Source organism: Arachis hypogaea, chromosome 11 (genome assembly GCF_003086295.3).
Source record: "Arachis hypogaea cultivar Tifrunner chromosome 11, arahy.Tifrunner.gnm2.J5K5, whole genome shotgun sequence".
Classification (NCBI taxonomy): Eukaryota; Viridiplantae; Streptophyta; class Magnoliopsida; order Fabales; family Fabaceae; genus Arachis; species Arachis hypogaea.
Genome location: NC_092046.1, coordinates 31,197,916 through 31,218,210, shown reverse-complemented (window position 1 = coordinate 31,218,210; position 20,295 = coordinate 31,197,916). Strand labels below are relative to the sequence as shown.

The 20,295-nt window shown below is 35.0% G+C and overlaps 1 protein-coding gene and 1 pseudogene across 4 annotated transcripts; both read left to right on the top strand.

Annotated features, from left to right (window-relative positions):
* The window catches only part of LOC112723842 (probable LRR receptor-like serine/threonine-protein kinase At1g67720), a 59,814-nt pseudogene extending 54,674 nt beyond the window's left edge, over positions 1-5,140 (top strand).
* Positions 5,141-14,934: 9,794 nt separating this feature from the next.
* Positions 14,935-18,836, top strand: LOC112720612 (uncharacterized). Of its 4 annotated transcripts, none has more exons than XM_072206674.1 (3): positions 14,935-15,193; positions 16,469-16,827; positions 18,657-18,836. In XM_072206674.1, exons 2-3 carry the CDS (start codon positions 16,566-16,568, stop codon positions 18,662-18,664), a joined length of 270 nt encoding a protein of 89 aa, XP_072062775.1. In that variant the 5' UTR covers positions 14,935-15,193; positions 16,469-16,565; the 3' UTR covers positions 18,665-18,836. The 4 variants fall into 4 exon arrangements, with proteins under 4 accessions (XP_072062775.1, XP_025627388.1, XP_025627389.1 ...); XM_025771603.3 differs by having other exon boundaries at positions 14,972-15,193; positions 16,547-16,827; XM_025771604.3 differs by having other exon boundaries at positions 15,185-15,243; positions 16,547-16,827.
* The last annotated feature ends 1,459 nt before the right edge of the window (positions 18,837-20,295 follow it).

The window sequence follows — 20,295 nt, the reverse complement described above, 5'->3', positions numbered from 1 at the left end:
TGTTGTATAGCATTTGGTAAGTAAACCACTGTTTTGATCCTTGAAAGACTAGTTTGTTCACAAAATGGTTGCTCTAAGATTGATAGTGATCCTGTAGTAAAAGGTTTATTCTACTCGACAAATCCACCTAAGATGAGAACTGTTTTTTCCTTTTGGTACCTTTATCTTGATTTATTTATGATTATTTTAACAAGTACTTAATATATCAGGTATCCAGATGATCCATATGATAGAATTTGGGATTCGGATATCATTAAAAGACAAAACTTTCTTGTTGGGGTGGCCCCAGGCACAATTAGAATTAACACAATAAAGAACATAGATATACAGACAAGGGAATACCCTCCTGTTAAAGTGATGCAAACCGCGGTTGTAGGCACAAAACAGGTACTCAGCTACAGACTGAACCTTGAAGACTTTCCTGCCAACGCTAGAACTTACGCATATTTTGCAGAGATCCAAGATCTCGGTAAGAACGAGACTCGAAAATTCAAATTGGAGCAACCTTATATACCTGACTATAGCAATGCAGTAGTTAACATAGCTGAGAATGCAAATGGTAGCTACACTCTATATGAACCAAGTTATATGAATGTGAGTATGGATTTTGTTCTTTCCTTCTCCTTTGCTAAGACCAGGGATTCTACTCAAGGACCTCTTCTAAATGCAATGAAAATAAGAAAATATGTTGAAATCGCTTCCAAAACTGACAAAGAAGATGGTAAACTTTTAATATCAGTATATATTTTGCTAAAATAACTTTTGGTGCATGGGTACTATACCATATTATATGAATCGGTATATGACTAAGTACATACTTATAATCATTTAACTTACATAAACATACTTTCATTTTGCAGTAAATGTAATAAATGTGTTTCGCTACTTGTCTTCCGATACTGACCCAAATAACAGGGATCCCTGTGTTCTAACACCCTGGGAGTCGGTTAATTGTAGTGAAACTACCCCTCCAAGAATCATAAAGATGTAATATCTCCATATCTTTTATTTAACCTAAAACTTCAAGAATGGTGAAATTAAACATACAATGCTGGATTCTGAAAGTTTAAGCATGATGTTAGAATCACTTATAAGATTATGAGATATTTGAAATGTTCAAAAAATATATCACATTCTAAATGTATACTGCTTTACTGAAAGTTCAAAAAGTGCAATATTTTTACTAATTTTAAAATTTTTTTAATAGAAACCTGTCAAGAAGGAATGTGAAAGATGAAATTCCACAAGAGCTCAACAACATGGAAGCATTGACAGAGTTGTAAGTGAATCATCCTTTTTTTGGGGGGGGGGGGAGTGGAGTAATTTTGATTTTACTTCTTTAGTTTATTTTTCTTTTGTAATATTGTTCTCGTTTCCTTAGGTGGTTAGATGGTAACTTGCTTATAGGAACACTACCTGACATGAGCAATCTTATCAATCTAAACCTTGTGTACGTTCAGTTTCACACACAACATTCATTTATTTATATTTTTGAGGGCTCTGTGATGGAACCAAGAATCAATATTTTGTAAATGGCCCTTCTTTGAGTTTTTCTTTGTGCCTTTTTGCTTGTTTTCTCATTTTATTTTCAACTAATGACATGCAGGCATTTAGAGATCAACAAATTGACTGGTCCATTACCATCTTACTTGGGTAGTTTGCCAAATTTGCAAGCACTGTAAGTAGCAGTTAATCTTTAAAATTTATCATTTCTACTTCTAGAATAACTTGACAGATTTTCATACTTAGCCCTTTACGATCACTATTTTGATATATTTACTTCTTAGATTGTTACCTCTGTCAGATCTTTATGGATCGTTTGTGAATATTTGACAGGTTCATACAAAAGAACTCATTTAGCGGAAAAATACCAACAGGACTATTATCTGGAAAAATTATTTTCAAGTGAGTATGCTCAGCAACTTGATGATTTTACTAGCATTAACCCCACTTACTACCAATGCCGAACAACCACCGAGACTAATTTAAAGTAACTTCAGTATGAACATAATAGGATGAGCATCTTTTCATATTCGGTATGCAGATTGAAGTAATGACCATGTTTATTTTCACTTCCAGCTATGATAATAATCCTGAACTACATAGAGGGAACAAGAAGCATTTTCAGTTGATACTAGGAGCTTCAATTGGAATACTAGTAATATTATTACTATTATTCTTAACAAGTCTTCTGCTAATGCATAATGCACGGAGAAAGGCATCTAAACAGAAATGTGACGAAAAAGGTTTGTCGTATGAGTCAAAATCTACTACTTGGTAAATACTCAAGCTCTTCCATCTAAGTGTTATTATGTGGTGCAGTGATTTCTAGAGGTAGTACAAAGCCATTGACTGGATACTCATTCGGTAAGGGTGGGACTTTAATGGATGAGGGTACTGCTTACTATATTTCACTCTCAGAGTTGAAAAAAGCTACTAATAATTTTTCAAGAAAAATCGGGAAAGGGAGCTTTGGATCTGTCTACTATGGGAGAATGAAAGATGGAAAGGAGATTGCGGTTAAGACTATGACAGATCCATCCAGCCATGGGAACCAACAATTTGTGACTGAGGTAGCATTTCCATATTTTATATTTGAATTCCAATATACAATGAGTTCTGAAGAATCTACTATTATAAGTTGTTACCTGCTTTCAATCAAAAGATAATTTATGCTCCTCTAATTTTTATTAGCATAGCATTTTCCTAGTTTAGAACCCCTTTTTTATCTTTTGTTTTCTTTTATCATTTTTCTAATTTTCTTTATGAATGTTTTTATCTTGTCATTTAGATATTATTTTACTTTTAATCAATGAACAATTTGTCCAATTAATAGATTGAAATTGAATGATTGAACTCTAAATTGTTGGATTTTTCTCATTCATTGTTGAATGTTTTTGGCTTTGACTTAACCCACATGTATTTCTCTTAATCTAAGAAGCAAAGATAGGAATTGTGAAAATGCAAATATATTAGAATCAGAAATAGAAACTATGAAATCTTAATTCCAGCTAAGTTCTAAAAATGCAGAAAGTCTACTTTGCAATACAAATATTTTACTACGGTTAGAGAAACTAGAAAAATATGACAGAAAACTTAAATTTTAAGCTTATTGATTGCATATCATAAATGCAGGTAGCTCTCCTCTTAAGAATTCATCACAGAAACTTGGTTCCTTTGATTGGATATTGTGAAGAAGAATATCAGAATATTCTTGTTTACGAGTACATGCACAATGGCACATTAAGGGATCACCTTCATGGTCTAATTCCACTCCCTCATATTCATTTATTTTTATTTAGTCGAAGTTGTGTGATGATGTATATTTCGATGTTTTGACAGAAGGTTGGAGTCAGAAACAATTAGACTGGTTAGCACGGCTTCGGATTGCAGAAGATGCAGCGAAAGGTTGATTAATCAATTTCTTGGTCCATAGGTAAACTTAGTAATTTACTATCAAAATTAATATTCAAAAGTGAAATTTCATATTTCTGTAGGCCTTGAATACTTGCACACAGGATGCAATCCTAGTATTATTCACCGAGATGTAAAGACGAGCAATATTCTCCTCGACATCAATATGAGAGCAAAAGTGTCAAATTTTGGACTATCAAGGTTAGCTGAAGAAGATTTGACTCATATATCAAGTGTTGTAAGAGGAACTGTAGGCTACCTGGATCCTGAGTAAGCTATGAGTCTCATGCATGATCAGTGATATATTTGTTAGGGTAATATGTTGAACTAAGTTTCTATGTGTTCAGTTTTTTTTAATGAACAGGTACTATGCAAGTCAACAAATATTCAAAAAGAGTGACGTATATAGTTTTAGAGTTGTTGTGCTGGAATTGATATCTGGAAGAAAGCCGGTATCACTAGAAGATTATGGTCCTGAAATGAATATAGTTCATTGGGTATGTGTGTTTTATTATTTTTCTTTAATACTTTGGTTTCACCATGGTTTCCAAACAAAAGTTGAAGTAAAATTGAATAAGAAAATATACAGAAGACAAAGTAGTCCAAGATTTGAAGGTGACGACTTCGTCCTTCACTATTACCTTCTTGGACAAGTTCATCACTTACATGTATGGATTTTGTAAGGAAGGACTAAATTATCACCCTTTTCGATTTCCCGAGGACAATTTTATCATTTTAAAACCATGAGGGACGAGATGTGGAGCCTTGGAACAACTTAAAGCCATGAAAACAGCCACATATATATTTATCAGATCATGCTGCATACATTACACCCGTTGGGTGTGGCCCTTTCTTGGATCCTGTAGTAATACTAATACGGATACGGGATGTTTGTGCACCGGGCTGTCTTTTTTTAAAAAAAAACCATCAAGGATGACTTTATCTTCCATGCTTTTAGCCAATGACGAAATTGGGAGTTCACTCAAAAGTAAAAGATAGCAACTAGTCCAACTAGAAAATTTTTTCACCACTTTAAAAAATCATTGTTTTGCAGGCAAGATCCTTAATCCAAAAAGGTGACGTAGTAAGCATCATGGATCCATCCCTGGTTGGGAATGTCAAAACTGAGTCGGTTTGAAGGGTTGCTAAAATCGCCATGCAATGTGTGGAGCAACATGGTTTCTCCATACCAAGAATGCAAGAAGTGATTTTAGCCATACAAGATGCCTCCAGGATTGAGAAAGGTTCATCAGAAAATCACCTAAAATTATCATCTTTATCTTCAGGTAGCTCAAAACTACAATCTTCAAGGAAAACATTACTTACAAGTTTTCTTGAAATTGAAACCCCTGACTTGTCACAAGGTTGTCTCCCATCAGCAAGATAAACATCTCTTTCTAAGGAGAAAGTTTATGCTATGACCTTAACCAAAAATCTTGGACTATGCAAAAACTCAAAAGGAGAAAGTTTTGCACCCCAGGTAATCTTACCCAACTTGATTGGAGGATAATTTGCTTTTGACCAAAAAAGATTATGTTAAGGTATAATTTAGTTAAGTGTTGTATTGCACTGCTTACTATGTTTATATCATAGTGAAACTCACTGGCTAGTAGCTAGTGATATATGATGATACCTTTAAATCTTATAACCAATGAAATTGTAATATTCTACCTTCTTTATCTGTATTTGGCAATTTTTCATGTATTAAATGGGTTATTCTGATTTAATTAGCCTACTTGTAAACTGAAAAATGAATAAGGATATATTTTTTGGTATAATATTATTTTTCTCAAATTTTATGTTTTGGTCTGCATATTCTTTTCCTAGTTAAAAGCAGAGCTATCAAAATAAGTCGACTCGATTTGCTCATAAAATTGGATGAGTCTAATCAATAAAAATAGAGTAAATGTCCTTTCCGGTCCCTAATAATTTGCTCGATGGACTTCTCACTCCTTAAGAAATCTAAAACCCCAAATCGGTCCCTATCTACTTTGATATATGAACGTTCCAGTCCCTGGTTAGGGACCGAAAATGACATTTACTCAAAGTAGATAGGGACTAGAACGTACATATATCAAAATAGATAGGGACCGATTTGGGGTTTTAGATTTCTTAGGGGGTGGGAAGTCCATCAAGCAAATGGTTAAGGACCGAAAAAGGCGTTTACTCATAAAAATACAACTCATTTATAAACGGACCATTTTAAGCGGGTTCAAGTGAACTGGTCATTAGTCTTTTGTCTTCTTTTTCAATATAGTCTTATTGTTGTAATATTAATTTCTTAACTAAATTTTGCAGACTTTAGTTAATTAAGTATGAAAATATATAAATGTATCATAAAATCTTTTGACTCGAACATTAAGTAAAAAAGTTTTTTTTCTTAATAATTTAGGTTTATTCAAAAATAAAAAATGTGTGGAATAAGTCAACTTATTTATTGATCAGCTAGTGTCGAATTCAATTATGGCTCAGCCTAGGTTGATTCGAATTCAGTCATCCACTCATTTCGCAGTTATAATTAGGAGTGTTCGCGGCTTAGTTTTTTCATAATCTAAATTGAAATTACACTAAACTATTTTAAATGGTTTAGAAACTGAATCAAACTGTTTTGTCACATAAAAAATAGTTTTAAATCAATTAACAATACAGTACACCAATTTAAATCAATTCATAAAAATAAAATTAATTTTAATTGAAAAAATTTGTTTGAATTGGTTTATAGACTAAAACAAATTTTAACATATAAAAAATAATTTTTTATATCTTCTCTCCCTTCTCTATTTGTCCCCTCACTCACTTTTTCCTCCTTCTCCTCTCTCTCTTCATTTCTCTCTCTCCCCCTCTCTCTCTCTCTCTCTCCCTTCTTTCTATCTTACTCTCCCTCCTTTCTCTTTCTCCCTTCTCCCCCTCTCTTTCTCCGTCCTCTCTATCTCCCTCTCCCCTCTCTCCCTCTCCCTCTCCCTCTCCTTCCCCCTCTCTCTCTCTCTCTCTCTCTCTCTCTCTCTTCCTTTTTCTCACCCTCCTCTTTTTTCCTTCTCCTTATCTCTCTTCCGTGAGATAATACGAGGAGACTGTGTTATGTCATAGAAGTTTGTCTCAGGAGTAAATATTTTAATATATTTTATATATTTGGAAATTTAAAAGAATAAAATGTTTAATTTTAACAATTTCAAGAACTGATTTGAATAATTATTTTTAATAAAAATTTAAAATTCTTATTTTAGAGGATTTTAAATTGAAAATTTATAAACTAATCTTAAGAAATAAGAAGACAAATAGTTTATTGACTTTTTAATTTAAAGATATATAAGTTCATGACTAATTGAAATATTGCAAAAACGTCTTTCACTTTTTAAAAAATGCAAGACAATTAAATTTTTTTGTCCAAAAATATATAAAGACAAATAGGTGATAAAGACTTAGATGTCTCACTTTTTAAAAGATAAGTAATGTTTTTGTATTTTCTCAATTAGTCGACGACCTATTTATTGTTTTTTCTAAAAATAATTGATTAATATTCACTAAAAGAATTAGTTTTTTAGTATTATTTAATTGTATCATTACAAATTTTTCTATTCCCTTCAAAAACGATTGTAAACAAATCTCGCGAATACAAAATAAGAAAAAATATTTTTCTTTTTTGAAATCTATGTAGAAATAAATACATAATGAGTAAAGTGACAATTAGGTCCCTGAGGATTTCGTATTCGGACAATTTAGACCCTAAAGGAAAAAAAAGTGACAAATAGATCCCCTAGAAAATGAAACATGGACGCGTTACATCCTTCTGTTAGTAAATCTAACGGCGCCTCTGACGTGGACTGTTAATATCTTGAGGTATCCGTTAAATGCCACATTGGAATTACTCTAAATAAGGAGGACAAATTGGTCCTTCTATGTTGTTTGAATTTAAAATGCCCAAAACCCTAATTTTTCAGAATCTCCAATTATTCACTCTAAAACAAAACCCTAACACAACGCAAAATGAATAGCACCAAAAGCTCCAAAAATACGAGGTGCCAAAAGAAAAGGAATGAAGGAATGGGTAGGAATTGTAGGGGTGACTCAACACATGGAAGAGGTTTCAGGCTTTCAGCAATAAAATCGCGCCCAAGTGTAACTGTCAGCTATATGCAACAATATACGAGTCTGGAACAGTAGAGAATCCGGATAGGTTGTTCTTAGGATGCCCAAACTATAGGGTAAGTGTTAATTCGAATTGTTTTTATTATTTGAGTTTTGAGTGTTCCATTGAATTGAAATTCATAGCTATCATTCATGGTATATTTTTTTGTTCCATTTACAGGACAATTTATCATACTGCAAGTTCTTTAGATGGTTGGATGATGTTGCTGGAGATGTGGAGGTTCAAAGTTCTAAGCAAGGAGTGGAGGATAGATTAATTGATTTGGAGGAGAGAATTCTGAGATTGGAAATGGACTGTAGAAATAAGAAAACTCCAAACAAAATTACTGGTAGTAGATTTAGGAATGTTGTGTATTTTATGGCTAGTTTTTTAATTGCAAATGTATGGAGCAAGGATTCTGGGTGAATCAAATTAGATAGTTGAAGCATGAATGTAGTAGTATTTGTAAATGTATTATTATGAATGTGATATTGAATAACTATTTTTGAATCATTGTATGATCTATAATGGATGTTGGTGTTAATGAATTTGATGTTCACATTGATGAAATGAAAGAAATCAAATAACTATAATAGGCATAAAAAACATTGTTATATTATCTAAGCTTCCAAAAGATTATTTTCAATTACAGGGGTTCATCCAAAAAGAGACTGAACACTTGTCTGTGTTACTAAATCAAAAGAAAACCTACATAGCAACATTATCATAACTGCACAATATATTGTGCCTAATTCAAAACAGGATTTAAGTCCAAAGAAATTATATCCAAAATACTAATCGATCATATCCAAATTACTAATCCATTATATCCAAAATACTACAGTTTCATCCATTGAAGACTTCAACTAAGGATTAAATCTAGGGGTGGGAATGAAGAAAATCATTCTTGAAGCTGTTCCCGAACTTGTTGCAACCATAATTTTTGCAAAAATACCATCAGTTGAGCTTGTTGGTTATTGTGGTGGAGGTTGTTCAGACCTTATAATTGATTGCTTTTTCTAAATAAGGCTGGATTCAGTGGCCTAGCAGCAGAGGATTTTGACTGGACTTGAGTTGGATTTTTTCCTTGGACAGTTGTTGTTGAAGGGGGCTTACTATGGCTTTGAAATTGGGATGGAAACTTGATTTAGTTCTGGATTGGAGCAGGAGGCCTATATTGGGCTTGGGATTGTCCAAGAGGCCTGAATTGAGCTTTGGCTTGACCAGGAGGTCTGAACCCTGTGGACCTTTTGTCCTCCTTTTTCTCTCTTTTACAACATCTTCCAATATTCACAAAAAAAATTCATTATGATCCACATCCATTTGATATTAAACAAACAAATACAGTAGGCACAATATCGTCCACAAAGAACTTACAGTTGCATCAGCTACATTAGTGTCAGATTCAGTTGTTACAGTTCTATGTTGAATAGAATCATCAGAATTATTTGCAGCATTTGTATTAGTGGTAGCTCCATTAGTCACAGACCCAGTTGGTTCCACATTTTGAGTAGTGACAGTGGGGTTAGGATTTTCTTCTTGGACTGGATTTGGCTAAATAGATATGAATGAAACAATTGCTATTATACCAGACTACGCATGTAAATAATCGATTAACCATTTCAATAGTAGGACCACTAAACCCGTTACAAGTTAGTGATAGGACATTTAAATCCCTAGTAAAAATGCAGACAGACAACTAAATCCTTAAGAATAGTGTGAATATACAATTAACTTTGCTTACTTGTGGCTGTGGGTTGGGGTCAGCACTGGTTTCTTGATTTTTTGGCTGGAGAGCATTGTGAGACAGCGATACCTCTTATGTATTATTCTTTGACGAGGATCTGGTTCATTTTCTTCCTTTCTTAGTTACTGGAGCTCCTTTGCATGTTTTGGAGTAATGGCCGAATTTGCCACACTTGGTGCAAGTCATCGTGAAGCTTCTCCTAACTTTATTTGCATTTAGCAGTGGTTCAACATGATCTTTTCTTCTTGCATGTAGCTTTAGACGTCCAATGGGTCTCTTAAACTTGGGTGGAATAGGTCTTGATCCTTCTGTCCTCTCCCAATATTGCTCACTTGGAACTAGTTGAATACAATCTTGGTATTTAACATTGAATGAGGTCATTTGCAGCCATGGGTGACAATAGTCTTTAGGTCGCTTATTTCTCTAGGTTATAGCAGATATAACATGCACACATGGCATTCCTGACACATACAAGTTAACAACAACAAACCAAATCAGAAAATTTAGCAAACAAATTATGTCTACATCTAATCCAAAAAGTTCTATGGTTAGGAAGTTTTGATATGATCTATGAGTTGCCACACATGTGCATGTGCTCTAGCCTAGATTTACTGACACCTTCCTCTCATCACACTGAACCTCATATTTTTTTTTTTGAAATAAAAAAGCTCAACACAACAAGGCGGAGCAAAAGAAAAGAAACAAAAACTCATAACGCTAAAAATAACAATCCCTAGCCATCTTCAGCATTGCCATCAACAACCACAGGGTTCACCACCAATCCACTCATCGTAACTTGTAAAGGATCTGTTAATAATATCCACCACACTTGAACCTTATTTTTGAAGATTCTATCATTTCTTTCTAGCCAAATTGTCCAGATGACCACAAAAAAAACCAACCAACCACCGCTTCCGTTCCATATTTCTCGCTGATATATCCGTCCAACTTTCATAGTATTGCTTGAGCGTACCTGGAATAGTCCATATCCTTCCAAGAGCAAACAACCAAGCACACCACATCTGTCAAGTGAGCTCACAACCAATGAACAAGTGAAAACAGTTTCAACAGATTTATGACATAAAACACCCATGTTATCATTCTGGCCAATAACACATAATCTACACAGTCTTTCTCTTGTATTCACCATACCAACCAGTACAAACTAAGTAAACAACTCAACCCTTGGTGGGACGAATCCTCTCCAAATAGTACTAGTAAAGCTATAGCTTGTGATATTCGCGGGAAGTACCTCTGCCTGCAATACCTGCATAAATGAATTAGTAGAATAAACACCTTTTTTTTATCATCATCACCAATCCATTATGGCTGCCACTTATCACTAGCCTTCTTTAGCATCTTTATCTTCTTTTGTTGAACTGGTGCAATCTTTTCCTTGTACCCACCCAAAAGTCTCTTGTGATTTTTCATCCTTCTCATAATATAACATCCGAGTTTTTCACACATAGTCAATATTAGTTTTGTCCTATAATCTACAATCCTTGAGTTCCAGACCTTACACATGTTATTGGTCAAATTATCTACCTTAGCCCAGTGGCTAAAGTATGATTTGACCCACACAGCAGGCTCAAACTTAGCCAAATAGGCCCATGCTTTTTCATTTATTCTCTTTAGCTTGTCCATACTTGCTTTGAACTCAACTGCAGTTGTGCATCTAGCACACTCCCACACAGCACCTTTGGTTTGCTTATTTTTGTATTGCTTCAAGAAGTTTTTCCAGATGTGCATCACTTCTCGAAGTGCAGGAACCAGACCCTAACAACAAACACATACAATTCAGTACCACAAGCCTAATACACAGTCAAATCATGCTAACATCTGAAGAAGACATTTAAAAATTTTATCTTTTGTTGGTTAGATATGAAGCTCCATCCGTGTGTTTGAACATCTCTCAAATTTTCTAGCAATAGAGTCAGAAATCATTTTCATAGTTTTCTTGGTCTCTGATGCAACCACAGCATAAGCCACCACATAGAAATGGTTATTTAAATCTTGAGCCACAGCAGATAATAATTGTCCCCATAATAGCTGTTTAGAAAACACCCGTCCAGCCCAATCAATGGGTGACATCCTGCCTTAAAACATTGCTTACATGCATCTAGACAAATATAAAGTCTGTCAAAAAGTGGAGGAGATTGTGGAATTGACTCAACTCCTAACAAGGCTGTGCTGCCAGAATTACTTTTCAATAGAGTAAATTACCAATTCCGCCCTCGAATTACCAGCACGCTGACAAAAATAACCTCCACTTTTATTAACGACAAAAATACACTTAAAATATTGAAAAACGCTACAAAAATATCCGACTGTAAATAAAAATATATTTCGTTAACAGAATTGACTGAGCTGTCAAATGGATTCCGTTACACCTCTTCTTCTACTTTTTCTTCATTCTCCCTCACTCCCTCCCTCCCCAATGCACCTACAACAAAAATAAACATCATCTGCTGTGACTCTTTTCCTCCCTCAAACCTCCCAGAAGCTGTTGCGAGTTGCAATAACAACAACAACATATCTCAGTCACTCCGAAATTGCAACAATGACAACAACATCATCTTCCTAGCTGAAGCTCCTGCAACAACATCTTCCTCATTATTTCTCTCCTGAAATACGATGATGCCTCTTCTTCCACGGTTTCTCTCCCTCAAGTACGACAATGGTCTTGCTCTGTCATCTTGCTTATCCACTTCTCCTTCTTCGATTCTTCTCTCTCGCCGCCTCTCTCTTTCTCTCTCCTTGTTGTTCTGCTTCTCTCTCTCCTCAACGACGGCACCTGCGGTGATATTGTCCTCTCCTCCCGTCCTCCCTCACTCCCTAAAGCAATTACAACAATAATAAGCAACATCTCAGTGACTCCCTCCCTCTTCCAAACCTCCCAGAATAGACCTTACGCCTCACTTTCTTCATCTCAGCCACAGTAATAATCAGCCAATTCTACAATTTTTCATTATATTTTTTTTAATAATCTAATAAAAATAGAATCCAAAGAGAAAGAATGACAAAGAGAAAAGCTGAAGAGAGAGCTCCTCACTGCCCTAGAGAGAGGAGAGTAAGGCGCTGCAAGACAGGTTTCTGACAGCAATGGAGGGGCGGCAAGCAAGCAGTGACGGCGATGGCGAATCTGAGAAGAAAGATTGAGAGATCTTCTGAGAGAGTGAAGAGGGCAAGGAACTGTGAGATCCTCTTCTGACGACAACGGAAGGGCAGCGAGTAAGCAACAGTGGCAACAACGAGGTTCTGCCGTTGAAGACAAAGAGACAACGGCGTGAGTTGATGAGAAATTGTTCTGTGTGTTGGAGAAGTGAAAGTGAGAAGAAGGGAGAAGAAAAAAACGAGCGGGGAGTGGGGTGTGAGAGCGTGAGACAGAGAAGATCGGAAGGCAGCAGCCATAGATTCAGAGTGAGAGTGAAGAGGGTGAAGTGTAAGGTCTTTCTGGGAGGTTTGGGGAGGGAGGGAGTGAGGGAGAATAAATGAAAAGCAGAGGAAGGGGTGTAATGGAATCCGTTTGACAGCTCAGCTAACTCTATTAACGGAATAGATTTTTATTTACAGTCGGATATTTTTGTAGCATTTTTCAATATTTTAGGTGTATTTTTGTCATTAATGAAAGTGGAGGTTATTTTTGTCAGTGTCTTGATAATTTGAGGACGGAATTGGTAATTTACTCCTTTTCAATATCTCAGCCAGGTAATTTCTTAATTTGCCATACTGTTCACTTTTCTTACCAATTACTAACTCTTTTGCATTCTTAAGTGCCCTTTGCATGCTTTTGTAGTGTATTTGCATGTTATAATTCTACTTTATGTGTTTTAATGCTTCCTTTTGTGTGAGCTTTGACTGTGTTCGTAATCGCTTCTCAAGTTTCTCAGTAAACCCTCTCACGTCTGCCTGATTGCTTCCAAAGTCCCGATTGCATGTATGCGCAGGAAAGAAAAAGTCTTGATTTGAAAACAATCTTTACATGAATTCCATGAGCAAAAAATTAAGAAATGAAAATTTTTTTCAGCATACTTGCCTCTTGACCTTAGCTTGTCATTCTTTAGCCACTGTAATTCTCTACCATGAGCTACTGTCCAGTCCTTTAGCGTCCTCTTGAACTGGTCCAAAGTGTCAAACTTCATACCAATTTCTAGCTTCACTTCTCCACATTCAGCACCCTCCGATAAGTCATCAAAACCAGTCCTGCAAACATCATTCTCTGCGTCGCTTCCAATAGGAGTGTGCAAGTCTTCTGATTCATAGTCAAACACTTTCTCATCATCTGACTCCTTGTGAGCACGTGTTTCCTCCAAAAAGGATCCAACAAAAGGGTCATCCCCAGCCTCTTCATCATTTCCTGCATGTCCATGATGTTCTTCATCTCCATTATCTCCAATTTCAATTGGGGTCTGACTTAACTTAGAGTTTTCCATGTGCTTTGTAATCCGTTGTTGCAGTCTTGAACTCCTCCTCACTTTCTTATATTCCTTCTTCTTTCGAGATTTAGGGGAATTGCTAAGTATAGGAGTCTCTTCATTAGTAATTTTCTTTTCTTTTGGAGTAGTAACTTTCTTTCCATTTGGAGAACGGTTACTATCCGCAGCCTTCTTCTTTTTTATTACTCTTGCATGCTCTTCGATATCAGTGTCTGATTCGTCAATATCAGGCAGTGGGGCTTATACAGCTCATCTTCAATGCTCTCGTAACCATCATCATCACTGTCATCATCAGAAATAGGAGGATCACCAGCTTCATCACATCCTATAGCATCTTCACCACTAAGAATATGATACTCAAAATATATATATAACTTCTCATATTTCTTGTTTTGCATTTTGTGCTCCCTTAAAGCATTGATCTCTGAATCTCCAAAAATAGGATGCAAAGTGGCTTCAAAATTAGTAACATTCGGATCAAACAACATCATTGCTTTGTAATCATCGTATCCCAGGCTCTTGAACAATTCCTTCAAATCAAAGAAGTTCATAAGGTCTAGATCCATCTCTGGAAACCTCTCAACTAACCCATCCCGGTAACTCAACTCTCCCCGTTTGTTCCTCACAAATTTTTTCCTATGGTTGAACACAAGAATAGCAAATTTCTCCATCTGTTAAATAGAAACACAATTATCATTTGAATAAATTGGGACAATAGTTACCTAAAGAACCAAGAACATGTATGTCCTTTTTTTTATTATGACATAAAGTGATACTAGTCTTTCTGCTAATCATTAGTTTCAGCAATTATATATAAATAAACGGAACAAATACATAAATAATTCTAAATGTGACAAAATGTGTCATGCAAACAAGTTGAAAAATATGGGATTACTATATTTTGCAGAAGATTAAACAATTTGTTCAAAACAACGGGACCACCATAAAAGTAACTAACAAAGAGTTACATTAATTAACAAAAGTATCACCATTTTTTATCTGACTTGAGGATGTCTCTGCTAATACCAGTTTCTTTGACTTTCTTTCTTGTTGATACGTTGAAGAAGAATCATCACTTTTGTAACTACAGAGCCAAAACTCTTTGACTTCAACTTTTTCTTAGGATTAATAGTTAATCACAGTAGATAATTGGAAGTTAAAGAAAAAATGAAACAAATATAAAAAAAAAAATCTACAAAATAACGTCATCCCACTACAGATGTAGTAGTAACAGACGTCAATTCACGTAACATGACAGCAAAACAATTTTGTTCCATTTTATTACATGGAGTGATAGAAGGGTGTAATATATCCAACGTGTTACATTCTAAAAAATCTATTTATTAGTTATTATTTTTTTCTGTCAAAATCTAAATTGTTCGAACACGAAATATTTTAGACCTAATTGTCACTCCACTCGTAAATAATAAATAAACACAGCAGCGTAAAGTTCCTGTTCCTGTTCTCGAGGTACGTTTCCGACTCTTAATTTTCTCTGTTCCTGTTCGATTTTCTTCCCTGTAAATGCTTTTCTTTCACTGTTCAATGTTTTTCAAGAAGCTTCTTCAGTTCTTATTATAGTTAGTATTCACTTTCACTGGGTTCTGGCACTCAAGTTTGGATTCAATTTGTGCTCTTTTTGTCGGTCTTTTATCCATTTCGTGGCGTTTCTCGTTGCTTAATTGCTTATTCCAATGCGTGTCGTTCCCCAATTTTAGAGGGTTATTGGTGTTGTCGCCGTTATTTGTTTGCCAATTCCAATTCATTTGGAACGACCTTGTCGTAATTGTTGACTGGTTGTTAACGAATCCAGGAGTTTTTGTTTTTGGAACCTTCTAAATGCAACCACTTGAATTGCAAGCTGGATTTTTAATTTTTTTATCATTTGTTTGGATTTTACTTTCTTTTGTTTGCATTTGAGTTTTGTCGTTTGGGCAATGAATTTTAGGGAATTTGAAAGAAAGCTTGTGATTTACTTGAGTGATTCTATGGTAAAGTGGGATTTGCGGGTTTCTGTTGCACCTTGTTTACTTCTAGTTATTTAAGTTAGGAATTTTCATAAAAATATGGAAAGATGGGGAATGGGGCTCCATCTTCCCCCGACGGGGATCAGGGCGGGGATGGGGAGGTTTTTGGGGTTCGGGGATGGGGATGGGGATGGGGAGCAGGGGGGTCTCTCCCGTGCCCCCCTTCCCGCTCGGTTGACATCCCTGCTCATAGAGTGCAGTGTGCACCGTGACCCAATGCCAAATTTTATCAAGAAGGCTAGAACTAAACAAAAAAGAAAAAGAAAAATATCTATCTTGCTCAACTAAAAAACAAAAAACTAACACTAACATTCAAACAAACAATTTGAGAGCCAGGTCAATCACCATCGATGGATCTAGTTTCTTGTTCTGATTACAGTGAGGTTCTTGGCTGGTCCTGTTTATTGCTCCTTTGAGTAGGCTTCGTCTTCCCCCATTTGAAGCTATAATAATATTATTGACTTCGACCAAACGTTTCTCTAAGTTTGTTTTGCAAATGATTGTGACAATGTCTCTTATTTCATTTAATCAATTCTAGATATGTTGATAGAAGATTGTCAGAAACTTGTTTTGCTTTCGAGTCTTTGTTTTGATGCTGGTTAGAGATGTAATGCACCCATTTTGCAAACACCTTTCTCATCTGAAATTTCTAGTTACTTTGTCAATTATATTTGGTTTGACTTTAAATTGAATTGATTATTCTATATTTGCATAGTAGGTTGGGGTTTATTATAAGTGAGGAGATTTATTGTTGATTGTTTTGTTGTTGGTGGTGGTGGTGGTGTTGTAAATAAAGAGTATCGAAGATAATAGAGATGGGATTCATAATGGAATTCGCGAGGCACCTGGTACTAAAGATGATGGAGGATCCAGAGGAAAGGGATAAGAAGTTCAGGGAGCATGTCTATGCTGTGAAGGACAGGTGCGCCAAGACCAAGGAGATGTGGAGTCTCCCAATGAGGCCCTATGGCTTTTGGACCTTCGAGCGCCACAACTCTCAGCTTGCTTGGGATGCCCAGATCAGCCAGGTCGAAGGCCGCCGCGACCCCTACGATGATGCCCTCCAACAATTCTCAGGTATCCCATCATGAATTCTCATCACTTCCACACTGCCGTGATTTAATCAACGTTCTACGTTTGTGCTGCTTAGAATTTGGGATAAACCATTTTTAGGTAGAATTAGAATTAATGTTATGAGACTATTTATCCTAAAAGTTTAAGTTATTCGGTAGATGCACATAAAGAGTTGCGTATCTAACAGTACTTCATTTATGATTTCTGTTTAATAAGTGATTGGATGAGCCCTAAGATGCTGCTCTTAGCAAAATGGCAGTTTACTAACATGCATGGACCATCAAACTTTCTGTAAAACATTAATTCTTTGTATAGACATGCTATGCTATTTGTTATATTGCTGAAAACGTGAAGCTACCTCTCCTGTAATGCCATTTTAGCTACCAGCTTATCCTTTTCTCCTAGTTGGTTTCTTCTCCTAAAAGTTTGGGGAGATGGGTTTATTTTGAGGGTTCTGACTTAGATGGGGGAACTTAAAATCAGGATCATGGTGCTCTTTACATAAATATAAAATCTTTCTTTTTCCATTTCTTCCATTTTATCCCATTCCACTTTATGTTCCTTGCAACATTAGTAACCTTGGACTTCTTAGGCAGATACTTGAAGAAGCCGCTATAAAAAAAAAATCCATGTTGTTGACTGAATATCCATGGCTGCTAGTTATATACAATGATGCAGACCAACTTTGAACCAAAATGGGTCTTGTATGTTACCAACTAAGCTTCAATAGGAGCAATGCAAAACAAATGTTACTGGGATTGAGGGAGGAGTCATAAAAAAAATTTATTTGTAAGCAAAAAGTACTATTTTGGTCTCCAACATTTGGGGCAAATCCTAACTTGGTCCATAACGTTTTAAACATTCTATTTCTATCCCAAGAGGTTTCAAATGGGTTCACTGTTGTCTTACCATTCAATTTGACACGAGTATTTAATGAAATGGGTAATGTGCATGTTAACAACGTTTTTGGTTAAGTCATACCTACTTATTTCTGTGTATTAGAGAAACATAACCAAAACTTTCTTATAACCCTTCCACTTCTTGTTCTCCTAGTACAAAATTCTAAATACTAGCAATCGATCATCAGCGCTCTAGAATCAAATGAAAAGCGTTTATATTAGTGATCGTTGATGGGTCGATTTTACTTACGAACTAAAATCGAACATTATTGGCTCTTCAATATGCAAACTGTTTGTGTCAAATTTAATGGTGGGACAACATTGAACCGGTTTAAAACTTTTTGGGACTAAAATAAAACGTTTGAAACGTTAGGCGGCTAAATTAGGATTTGTCTCAAATGTTGGGGGACCAAAATAGTACTTTACTCTATTTGTAATTTATGATTGTGTGTAGCTAGTTGTTATATGGTATTGTCTTAGAATGTGGGTTTCTTTAGGATTTTTTTTTTTACTTTTTTCTTCTTTTAGTTCTTTCTCTTTAAGGGAAGATCGTCATAGGTGGTAGTGCACATGTAGAAGAAGAAAAAGGTGGGAGGAGGAAGAGAAGGTGGTGGAGGGAGGGGAAGCGAGGGACAAGGTAAGAAGATGAGTTGCCCCTATAGACGTGAAAAAGGGGAAGAGGAAAGTCAACGGGTAGTGAAAGAGAAGAATAATACAATAGAAATTACTTTTATATAATAAAATGCTTTAATTTCACCCATTGATTTAGATTTTTAATGGATAAGATTTATTAAAATCTTGGACCACCAGGGATGCAAATATACTCTCCTCACAGAAGAAAGCTCCTACTTTGAGTAGGAATCTCTATACATATTTCTTATGATCACATCTTCTGCATTCGTTCATATATTTTTTCTTCTCTTTTAAATGCAGGGAAATGAAATTGTCACGGGTTCTTTTGGTGGAAAACTGGGAATTCCTCTTATTTCCTTGATTGAATTTTCTGTTCTGTTTTCTGACGAAGACATTGCAGGCAGCTGGTTTTGTAATGCTTCAAAAGTTCAAATTGTTATCTGAATAAAGTTTCTTAATATTAACCCTGGTGTTATGTGAGACTTTTATCGCCCTTTTAGAATTTACATAATCTTTCACAATTGCACTTCCAGGATGCTTAAACATAATTAACATATGCAACATTCCTAATGTTTTAAAACGTTATTTTTTAATTTGACACATTTTGTGTGTTACTTTAGGTATTGTAGATTTGATAACATTCCTGCACTAGTTTTGCCATATAACATGCAGAATAGTTAATCTTGCAATATTCCAGTGGAATGTTACCACTTTGAGCAATCCTTATTTCTATAATTTTCTTATGGGATTCTGTCGTCTCTTCTTCCCCTGCAACACTTCTGCAATCTGATTTCCTCTTCCTGGAAGCAAGCCATTAAACTTAAACACTTACCATCCACAAAGCTTCCTGTTACCTCTTCCTCTATCTCTTGGTCATTCTCAATTCAATCTTTGCTATATTTTTTTTCCCTTCTATCAGAATTTTGTTTCACTCAATCATTTTTTATCGAGGCCCTTTTCCTGTTTAACTTCTCAGTTTTTTTTTAATCATGTTTATTATTCAATAATTAATTAATTAAATTTATAATAATTTTGAATTTTAACTTCATAATAAAAAATTAGAATATAATGCACTTGAAAACTAACATTTAATTTAAAATTTGAAAATATGAAAATATTAGCTTTATTCATTGAGTATAATACAAAATTAAATTTAAATTCAATTAGGTAGACAAATGTGTTAAAGTTCATAGTAGAAGATTGCGTTGTAGCTAACCAGTCTAAAAAGTTCGTTTTAAAGCTTACTGAATTCTCTATAAATTTGTCTCTAATAGCTATTTCCAAATGTAGAAAATTTTACCGAACTTGCAAAGTGACGATTTAGATTGAAGATTTCACCTAAATGCGAGTTAGATTTTCCTAACACAATCTGCACATACTTAAGAGTCATTTGAGTCATTCTTTTTTCATTCTATTCCCTTTTCTATGTAAAAATGCTAGGTGATCTTCCTCTTTCTTCTATTATCTCTACACATTGTCATTCATATATTTTTTCTACTTCATTATAAAAAAAACTCTTATCTTTTCTCACTTCTTTACTCATTCTAAACCCTTTGCCAAACTATTCAAAATTTCTATTAATATATTATTTGAGAAGATATTGTCTCTGAACTATGCTAACTACGAAGACCAGAAATATAAAAATTTTCTCTCTACAATAAGCCAACACAAACTCAGAAATTGGCGTAGAATTCATATTTCCACAACCTCAATATTTATATTTAGTTTATCAAGATGTTTTAGCCATCATAACTTATCATTTATTTGTTCCTCGTATTGTTTTTATTAATAGTTTATGGTCTATCGATTTCTAACATTTTAATCGCCCCGAAACTTAATCTCATGCATGTACTTAGAAGAATGAAATTTGTCCCTTAGCCAAAGATTCATACCTATATCAAAACACACATAAAGTCTAGCCATGAAATTAGTCTCTCTC

What these genes read in the sequence shown, in the direction of transcription:
- LOC112720612 (XM_072206674.1), top strand. Translation starts at nt 16,566, where the DNA reads ATGGGATTCATAATGGAATTCGCGAGGCACCTGGTACTAAAGATGATG.